Here is an 11,414-nt window from a genome sequence, read left to right as displayed (position 1 = left end):
TTAACATAAAACTAGTATTCGTCAACTGTAATACAAAATTTTGATATGTTTGCTGTTTCTTCTCGTTTTTTAAAAACTTTTTAATTTAAAATCAAACAGATTTTTCCTGTCTAACTATTCTATACTTTTTTTTAACAAAAATATATATTATATCACTATCACTCCGAAAACAGCGCTAAGGTTTTAAAAAATATAAAAGCAACCATACGACAATCTCTACACAATTACATGGCACTGTACTGGGAAATACTACAAGGGGAAAAAACAATGATACTTACCGTCAGAATTCAACGTGACTATAGACCACAAGTACATTTTTTGGCACTTAATATGCCCTGAATTAGACATGTTGAACTATGACAGTGTTTTTTTAGCAGACGGAACGCTTATAAATTTTTTATTTTAAGTCGGTGTCAAAAATGGATGAGGAATAAATAGTTTGTGTCAGTGCATTTTATTTGCTAAGTTGCGTGCACGTTCTAACAAAATATTTATCTGTATAACTTCAGCCCAACATATGTCCTTTTATTTTATTACAACATTTCTTACAGCTGAAACTGTCACCGGTTGGATGACACCCCACGATAAACGTATCAATATCAGACGTAATATGTTATTAATAAAGTACATTACAACCAGAAAAACAACATTAACCTTCGTGGTTTGATCCTAAATCGTTGGAGCGCCAACGATCTGCTAGAATTTGGATCGGACAGTCAAATACATGAAATTTCAGATTGCAGAATTTACGCGTCGCTTGATGTTAATTCCACTTTCTCCGCCTATTAACGCTTAACGCGTCTGTCAGTACGAAAATTTCTTTTCATTGTAGTATTGACCCTACAACCGAGCGCGTGAGGGAGGTTGTCTCTTTAATCTAATACTGTCAACATTTTGGCTTAAACTTTAAAATCTCGTAAAATCGCTTTATACAAACAGGTTTGAAGAAATGCTTAAACCGTGTGAAAAGGCATTTAGATGGTGGATTCAGACTTCTTTCCGTTTGATTTTATAGGAGGAAAATATAATACTAACTTTTAAATCTTTTCGAAGCGGCTAGGCAAATTTTGTGAACGAATTCAAACAATTAATAGTCGAGGTTTCATAGTTTAGTAAAGCTCCCCCCACCCTCCCTTGTAAAGGTGCGTAAGCTGCCGAAAATCTCACCCATCCCTGTGTGGCGTTACGTAATTAGGGACGATCCCTAGATTGATTCACATCATTCATACTACCAGCTTTCACTTTCCGTAGATGGACAGGAAAAAACCGAGCAACAAGTTATTTTGTTAGGAAGTGCTGTGTTTTTACTCTGTGGTTACAAAGTTCGGTCCCGGCCGGCACTAAGGTCTGCTTTCAGAACAGGAATCGAATCGTTACATAACCTTTGCACTTTGCGGACGATTGCTACTGCTAGTACAGCAGACGGTCTTGTTCTTGGATAGCAGAAGCAGATAAAGGAAGAAGATCGGTGATAGGATAGGATTTAAGTAATAAGTGTAGTGAGAGCTGTGTATCTTCATTATCATAACCTCGAAATTTGTGTCAGTTTTGATGTATTAAATTAATTACTCTGTTTTATTATATATAAGGAATCTTTTACGTAATAATGATAGGCCGACTTCTAGCAAGACACTTGGTTTGTACAATTAATTTCATTTTTATGAGCTTGTAGTCTGTTGATAACAATAAACATTTGACATTTTTTTAAATAACAAAAATACACATATTAATCTTAAATCAATATGTAGCAGACATTTAGAAGTGTTTTAAATAACTAGTCTTAGGCATAGTTACAAGTTATATAATTTTGGCAATAGTAAATAAGATCATCCACCAATAAGCTAGTTTGTTCCTAATTTTAAGCATTGATAGCTTTCATAATAAAAACTGTTTAGGTATACAGAATTTGTTAATAATAATAAACATTAACTTGAAAAGGTATTCAAAATATTTAGTCCTAGCCTATAATATTTAGTCCTAGAAGTGGCAGGGGGTAGGGTACGATAAGCGGACCCGGTTTTTTAATATCGAAGAATGTAATCATCGATACCTAATATTAGCATCCCAAATCCTAGACTATCAATCGATATAAAAGTATCTATAGTCCTCAATAATAATCATATGTTTTAAATTAAAATATAGTTTTAATATTTACATCATTGATTAAACAAATTATTATAACCAAAATTAGGAAAACTGAAGACGACCATATTTCCTCCTCTCACAGTTACAGTTGTTTTTTACCCACAAATTTCACATAATGGGGTTTTCGGTCCAACATGTTGAAGTCACGAAGAACATGTCTTATCATCTTTCAAAGCAATGTCGTGTAGTTTTCTAAAATTGACTGTCATTCTTAATAATTAAATGTTACTTATATATAAAATTGAAATATTACATTACGAGTATTATTTGAAAATTTTTATAGCTGTTGATATAGATTATTTAAGTTAATTGTTCAAAATAATTCATCAGTATTGATTGATTATATCGATGGTTATGATTAAGTAATATCGTTTGCCAATTTTGATATAAAAAAACGGGTCCGCTTATCGTACCCTACCCGTGGCAGGTGCTGAATTTGCGTTAAGCATAAGGTCCTTAAGTGTTTTAAGCTGCATAACATATTTGGGGCTGCAGTATAATAAGTGGTCACCAACACAATAGGATAATGATTATAGAATAATTTGAATCATCTATAGCCTATTCATGACTATCAAAACAACTGAAAACAAACTGTCAAAGGCTATAAACAAAATGTCGGACCAAATAATGTAATAGATATTTCAAAGACCAATATGGTTTTGGTTGTTTTCAATCTTAGAAATTGATGTATAAATATTAATATAGTTTACAAATTAAAATATAATATATGCCTAATTAATATAGTTACAACAAAACAATAACACTTACTTACCTTATTTATTTTCAAGGGTAGGGTACGATAAGCGGATCCGGTTTTTTATATCGAAGAATGTCTTCGATACCTTATATTCGCATCTCAAATCCTAGACTATCAATCGATATAAAAGTATCTATAGTCCTCAATAATAATCATATGTTTTAAATTAAAATATGAATTTAATATTTACAGTGATCAAACAAATTATTATAACAAAAATTAGGAAAACTGAAGACGACCATATTTGCTCCTCTCACAGTTACAGTTGTTTCTTTCCCACCAATTTCACATAATGGGGTTTTCGGTATGAGTCCAACATGTTGAAGCCACAAAAACAATATATTTTATTTGTGTCTTATAATCTTTCAAAACAATGTCGTGTAATTTTCTGAAATTGACTGCCATTTTTAATAATTAAAATTACTTATGTAAAATTGAAATATTACTCAACGTGTATTATTTTAAAGTGTTTTACAGCTGTTGATATAGACTATTTAAGTTAATAATTCAAAATAATTAATCAGTATTGATCGATTGATTATATCAATGGTTATGATTGAGTAATATCGTTTGCCAATTTTGATATAAAAAAACCGGGTCCGCTTATCGTACCCTATATCGTTGAAATATTACTCAACGTGTATTATTTTAAAGCGTTTACAGCTGTTGATATAGACTATTTAAGTTAATAATTCAAAATAATTAATCAGTATTGATCGATTGATTATATCAATGGTTATGATTGAATAATATCGTTTGCCAATTTTGGTATAAAAAAACCGGGTCCGCTTATCGTACCCTACCCATTTTTCAAGGATAAATGTGACTGCTTGTGTAATAAATAAGACACTTGCGCCACTGTTCTTGCTGCCATTAGTTGATAATAAAACACATGATTTTAATTTTCAATTTATTTCCAAACACGTTTTTACTTTGGATAAATTTTGTACTATGATGTCGAATCAATTAAATTTTAGGCTTCAAATATTTTAATATAGAGAAGCTACCATATTTGTATATGTAAAAGAAATGAATTTGTTTTTTAAAATGTATAACATATTTAAATTGTACTTAAACTGGAAGTGGCCTTAATTTTTCCTAAAATGGCAGGCATTTTTGCGATTTAGTAAGGGTTTCTTATATTAATCACTGCTCACCTACTTTTCAAAACTCATACGTTTTTAAAATATTAGTTTTTCTAGAAATAATTGTAGTTTATAACAAAAGAATTTAATATTGAATCATTTGAATTTTAGTTTTAAAAATACATTTATTAAAATAAAAAAAGTAGTAAAGAATAAGTTTGTCTTTAGTGTATAGCACCCTCACAGCCAATGTGAATTTTATTTGTATAAATACAAAATATACAATATCTATAAATATACATGTGTCTATTGGCAAACTACAAAATTAGCAAAACTCTCTTATTGCATTGTTTTGTATACAGTATAATTATGATAGTTTGGATTCTATTTAAGGAACTAATTTTTTACAAAAATGTAAATATATGTAGAGGAAAAAATATATTTATAGAAGCTTATGTTATATAAGAAAATGTTCTATAACAACATTTTTTTTAATTGTTATAAAAGTAAAAACTGTGAACTAAAGGTCTAACCTTTAGGTAACAATTTTGTTTTCATCCAAAAATTATTTATAGGCCTATAGAAAGTACATTTATATAAGTTCACAAAAATTTACAACAATGTATTTTTATCTTTATTATTTTTAAAGTCAATAGGATCAAGCACAATTAATTTGTTAGGCAATGATTTATCCGAGTCAGATCCATATCTACCAAACTAATATTGTCTTCTGATTCACTAACAGTACATTCCTAATGCCACTACTGTTAAAAATTAACACTTATTGTGAAATGCATGGTAAAATTAAATACTCAGCAATAAAAATATTGAACTTATATAAACATAAGCTAACTTGCAGGTAAAACCTTATACAAACATCCACATTTTGTACTTCAATAATTTTACACAAATACATTACACAAATATTTATTTATACACAATAAACAATTAAATATCTAAAGATACAAATAAATAACAAACAATAAACCAAGAAATCACTACGACAACCACACAATCCATAATTCTTGTCTACTAGATGAGTCAGTGCTTGTGCAACAGAATAGAAACAAAATAATAGTTCATCGTCTTCAGTGATGATACTGTTGCTTAGAGAAGTTCTTCTTTGTTTTGATATGATTTTAACTACTTTCCAGACAACAATAGAGTCCAAAAAAATACAATAAAATTTCATGAAGCTCTTTTCAACGTATTAGGCATTTTGGGATTTTACAAGACATAATCTTTTCAAACAACTATTGTATAAACATTTATTTGCTTACACGTTATTGAAATAATCTTTCTGAAATCGAAAAATACATCCTTTCCAATAACGACACACACGATCATGTAAAACGTAAACTCTTGACAGAGAATTTTGATGAACATACAGTAATTTTGAAGTGTTCAGCAATTGTGTGAACAAATTCATATCGAAAATATGAACGTCAAAGTTTAAAAGTTTCTAATGACAAATTTAATGAAACAATAAAATGTTTTATGGTATAATATAAAAAAACCTAGGATCTTTATCTTTAAATTTACATATATTTTAGTTCAAACAAAGTAAAAATAAACTTGCTGTGAGAGATCATATCTTTTCTTAATGCACACTTCACAGTTTCTCCATTTCCATCACAAACAGACTTTCCGTGGCTAGTAGTAAAAATGAATGTTCATCATCAATAGAAAATTCGGTTTTGTCTTCACTCAAGTTTTCAATCAGCTACATCATGCTCCATGTCATCACTTATAAAGCAGTGATTCAATATTTTGAATCAATTTTCCTCAACACACACACACACACACACACACACAACACGCACGCACGCACGCACGCACACGCGCTGAATACAAACACAAATACTGTGGCTATGGAGTACTGTGGCTCCTTCACCGGTAAGAATAATAGAACCGGTAGTGGTAACTCTGAATTTCAGTTTGTATTACAAAAGTGTAATTTTCTGTAAAATCCATAAGCAAGATTGCTTTTATTGGATGTAAGATTTTCTTTTATGGTATTAAGAGATTTTGCTTTATATTATCATGGCATCAAAATGTTGTGCCTTCTTAATCATTTCTGCACCCATATTAACATCTACCTCAGCATTGTCAAACTGTTCAACACTCTAATCTAATGCATGGTATACTTTTTCTTTTCTTTCAAAAACACAATTTACTTTTTCCAATTTTGGTTGCCATATGAGGCCTTACTGTGACTAGGAAGTACATGAACCTTTAATTGAGAGCATCCTACATCATCTTCTAAATTTTTTATTAGCATCCTCAATACTTTGCTTTTTAATTTGTACTGGAGTTAATTCCACATCTGGATCTTCTTTGTCACTTCCATTGTTGTCATTATCTTCAGTTTTTTTCCACATAAGTTACAACATGTTGGACACAATTTTTGCCCTGATTTAATGTTAATCCATCTACCAGTTAATGATTTTGTCAAGGCCAAACTTACTAGCCTGAAAGATTAAACAGATGATTTTGTGTGCTTCACAGCAAGTTATTTGATGACTTTCAAAATTTTTTAAATATTAGTAACTGTGATGTCTACAAATAGCATTTTCTTGACCCTCAATAGAGGTTATAATGACCTAAACAACATTAAATCTTTTAAATCATCTATGTTCTGAAAAGTTTTTGAGATTTCTTATTGACGTGTATGATGGTTAAGTGGCATGCAATATTCCAAAATTACATGGATTCAAACTTTCTATTGTGACACAAGAACATTGTGCAGTTTCAAAAAAGAGATTATGTAAATAAACTTATTTCCCAAAACAGTACTTAAATACAAAGTTCCAACATACATTTTATAGTATATAAAAATATTATACCAGAAGGTCTATAGTTTTAATATATTTCTTGACACTTACGATTGCCCACAACATTTTAATTAAAAATTAAAATATAAATAACTGCAAAAATGTTGTACTCAACACTATTATTAATTAAATAAAACACTTGACTACTTAATTAAAAAAACACACAATTTATAACACTATCAGAATGACAAAATGTTGCACAAATCAACATGGCCAGCTTCACAGAAAGACTTAGAGCACCTGAACACTAATATCAGGGCAAATGGCAAATTATCTGTTTGGTGTATATTACTGCCAGAAGTTTTCATGTCTGTGCATAGAGAGCAAGTTACTACAGGCATACAGCTACTGCTGCTCAGCTTCCTTGGGATTGTTTGTTAACACGTTGGATGATGAAAATGCTCATCTGTGTTTTGGCAGTGCCACGCCATATGCGGCTGACGCCTTACAGTGTTGTAAACAATGTTTGGCACGCTATAATTTCCCGCCATGTAGCGATATTATGCATCCTCCCTTGTTGTTACAGGTGTGTTTTGGTTATCATAGGAGGTTATTCTTCTGTGCTGATCAGTTTGTTTGTAGTTGTTAAGTATTTTGTGAAGTAAATAATGACAAAAGTTTAAGTGATGATGATAACTTTTGCGATAGCAATAAACTGACAGTGAGTGAAATAGATAGCTAAATTGCTTCTGATTCGGAATCAGAGGATTGTTATAGCAGTGGTGATAGTTGGAAGCCACCAAGTGATAGTGGTAGAGTCTGATCCCGCATTTGACTATGACGACCGAGAAACAGATTGTAATTCATCTCAGCTCTTAACAAACCACAGCCTAGTTTCTCTGTCGACAATATTGACAGCAATATGTCCACGCCTACGCAACTACTAATATCATTTACTATTGACTATTTTAATTTAATCATGGACCAAGTGTTTTTGGAATCTATTGGTAGAGAAACCAATCCCAACTATGAAGATATTTTTTTGTCAAACATTACTAAAGTCTGACATCTGTCAGTGGAAACCACCCACTCTGCCAGAGCTAAAAAACATTTCTTGGACTTTGACTACATACAGGTATTGTGTGAATGCCTCAACTGGAAATGTATTGGAGGATTGACCTGATGTACAATAGTTTTGGCCCGTATATGTCAAGAGATTGTTTCTTCTTGATCTTACAATGCCTTCACTTCACACAAATCAAGACAATTCGCCTGACTGCTTATAAAATTAGACCTGCTGTGGACTATCTCAACAACAAGATGGAGAATATTTACATACCTAAATAGGAGCTCTCTTTAGATGAGTCTGTGGTGTTATGGAGAGGATGCTTAGTGTTTAGGCAATATAAAAAAAAAAGGCACAAATACGGTATCAAGCTGTATATGTTGACTGAATCGAATGGAATCGTACTGAAGTTCAGCGTTCATGCAGGGGCAATGGATGCGCTGTCTGGACCAGGGCACACAGAAAAGGTAGTTATGCATTTTCTATCTGAAAGATTTGAAAGGGGAAATTCTGTTTTTGCTGATAACTTTCACAACAGAGTATCACTAGCAAAATCTCTATAAAAAAAAACATACATTACTGGTACACTGCGTAAAGACAGAGTTAATCTTCCAGCTAAGGTCGTGAAAAAAAAACCATTGAAAAAGGGCGAAAACTGTATCCAAGTACTATAATGGTATGGTCATTGGTAAGTGGAGAGACGTTAGTTTTGTATCCGCCCTCTCAGTATGAAAATACCATGAATGTTGCTGTAAACGAAAGAGGAGAAGAAAAGGAGAAACCCCTGCCCATAATAGAGTATAATGAATACATGAGTGGCATTGATTAAAAAGATCAACTCATGAGCTACTACCCTAGTGAAAGGATGTGTATACGATGGTACAGAAATCTACTTATCCTCTTCAATCAAATAGGCTTGCTAAATTCATATCTCCTGTACAACAATTATAACATTGCTAAAAAAAACAAAATGTTAAAATTCAGAGAAAATGTTATACGGAGCCTCCTAACTCCTACATGAAACAATAAAGTTGTACGGATTCAAGAAATCACACACGAACGTCTGCCGACTAAGAGAAATCTAGGTGATGACAACTAGACGATGTTGTTGTGTACAAGGGAAAGTGTTTAGGATGTCCAGACACTCCAGCGCTATGTCTCAGTAAATGTTTCAAGGCATATCACAAGTAAAACTTATTTTTTGCCTTAAACTAGGTTTGAACTGTTTGAGTAAGTGCTATAAACATTGACAAAACTAACCATTGAATTTTTTATAAGTGCAAATTAGCATTCTACAATTTGAAAAATGTTAACGATATCAGTTTTTATTTCACTCACAAGTTGTCATTTAGGTTCTTACAAAATTTAATTAATTATTAATTACATTACTGTTCTATTAATAAACAGTTTTATAAATATAAGTAAAAACAATATAATAAATATAATTATGTGAAGAGCCACAGCAGACAGATTCAGTTTTAAATTACCTGCTTTAAATTTAAATTATCTGTTAGAGAAGATGACTCTTAACAGTGAGGCCGAAATATTTCAAGAATTGAATTAAGTGTGAACAAACAATATTTCAACGCAGTGTGAAAATATTTCAAATAAATGCATTTGTTTGTTGTATTATGCTTCTAGTAAGTTAACAAGTTCTGTTATTATGAAGTATTTGTTAATTTGTATGAAAATGAGTTTTCATATACAAAAATGTTAGATTAGTTAGTATCTATGGATTATTTTATATTTGGATTACAAGTGATGCATAGAATTCTCCAGTAACCTTACCTACCTATTCTTTGTTTCAGGCTCAAACAACAGCCAATGTCTTGAAAAATGAAAGTGCAACCACAGTTTTAGCGACGAGGAATTATATCTCTCAGATATCAATTCCATCAGTACAGTGTGTTAGAGGTATGTACCTTAAATAGAAGTTAGCAAGATAATATATTTTAGCTAACTATAATTCATACTACACACACATTGAATCATGCAGTTTTTGAAGTTTGTAGTGAGTGATTCATCATAGCTGAGTTAAAATCACACAACCTTTTCAATATTTTGAATTGCTGCTGCCTTGAAGACTTGATCTTAAAAGATACAGTTAATAAGTTAGTTCTAAGGGTGGTAAACTGTTATTATTCTCAATGTAGAGGTTCACGAAATCCTTTATAACATACCATTATCGTATATACAAAGTTATGATGGGAAGGGTTGATGCAATGTGAATGATTGAGTCCAACTCCAGAGTGTGCAATCTGGACTCCACAATCTATCTGAAGAGTTCCAGTAGGAAGTGTCGGTGAGCACCATTTTCTTGAATATTAATGACTGTCTGTTCTCATGTTCAATTTTAATCTGTTAGAAAACTTACTTGCTGGATTGTGTTTCAAGTAAATATTTCCTTTGATTGTTTTTCCAATAAAGAAGAAAGGGCCAATCACTCTGTTGTGCATCTAACCGCACCACACGTTTAACTTCGGAGAATGTTAACGTACTTAACAATTTCATTTGGTTGTCCAGACCCTCATGTCCTACAGTTATGATGGTCGATGCAATCATTGACATAAATTGTAGCTTCATCTGTGAAGGTGATGTGTTTCAAAACATTTTTGTCACTGTAAATAAGCATGTTATGTGCTAACTCTGTAGTTGTCCTGTAGTTCATCATGTTTAAGTTGGATTTTGTAAGCATAAAGATGTAACACATTTTGTTGTTTTGGGATTCCTGAGTTGTCAATTTCGCCTAGCAATTAGTTTCTTTGTCCTCTTAAATAATGTACATTTCCATCTTTATGCTCGACTGTTTCATTACTATTTTGGTCTAACACATCCAGGGGAACTTTTTAACATCAATGCTTTCAGTTTCTTGAAACCACTCATACCAACATATTAGGCAATTAGCTGAAATGATCAGTGTCATAAACATGTTGGAAAGTGCATTGGACAATTTTAAATTCCGTTAACCATAACAAAGCACTGTGCTCTCTGCTGAATAGTTCACATTGCAATGTTTATTGTTGTTGAGAGATCGCTGTGTGGCGGCTTACTGTCACACATTCATTCTGTACATCGGCTAAGGTCAAGTGGTGTACAATCTCATCGAAATTAAACTCGATATATTCCTATTAGTTATTTGATGGAATTATCACTATTTTTTTTATTATAAATACAAGCTCTTAATCCAGTATATAAGTTGCTTTCCAGTAGGTTTTGCTGGCAGATAACTATTTAATCTTATCATAACAAACATTGTTGAAGTTTGAAAAGTGCAACTTCAAACTTCATCATTAAAGTGCAAAAAAACGCACAGTTAGAGGGGTTTTTTAAAAACCTACTAGGTTTTCTAGGGAATTATTTCTAGGGAGTGCCGATGGCCCGAGCGGTCTAAGACGTTGGACTTTGAATCTGAGTTAGAGATAGCGCAGGATCGAATCCTGTCTGTGACCATTGCACTTTTTATCAGTATCGACTTGTACTGTATCGACTCTCCCCCTTATTCTGTTTGATAAGATCCTCACACAGGCCAGTGGCCCATGATGACGGGCAGAATAAAGCTTAAAAGGGGGTTGGCTTCTCCTTTTCTT

The 11,414-nt window shown here is 32.0% G+C and overlaps 1 protein-coding gene across 1 annotated transcript in view; it reads left to right on the top strand.

Moving 5' to 3' along the window:
* Positions 1-1,366: 1,366 nt before the first annotated feature.
* Positions 1,367-11,414, top strand: part of LOC124372468 (peroxiredoxin-2-like) — a gene marked incomplete at its 3' end in the record, with an annotated part of 37,754 nt that continues 27,706 nt past the window's right edge. The window contains exons 1-2 of the mRNA XM_046830871.1: positions 1,367-1,636; positions 9,636-9,741. Of these exons, the coding sequence (XP_046686827.1) occupies positions 1,607-1,636; positions 9,636-9,741 (136 nt within the window). The remainder of the gene's footprint in view (positions 1,637-9,635; positions 9,742-11,414) is intronic.

The sequence above is a fragment of the Homalodisca vitripennis genome, unplaced genomic scaffold (genome assembly GCF_021130785.1).
Source record: "Homalodisca vitripennis isolate AUS2020 unplaced genomic scaffold, UT_GWSS_2.1 ScUCBcl_3322;HRSCAF=8786, whole genome shotgun sequence".
NCBI classification, from domain to species: Eukaryota; Metazoa; Arthropoda; class Insecta; order Hemiptera; family Cicadellidae; genus Homalodisca; species Homalodisca vitripennis.
The sequence above is the reverse complement of the archived record's forward strand: the minus strand, read 5'-3'. Positions and strand labels throughout refer to the sequence as shown.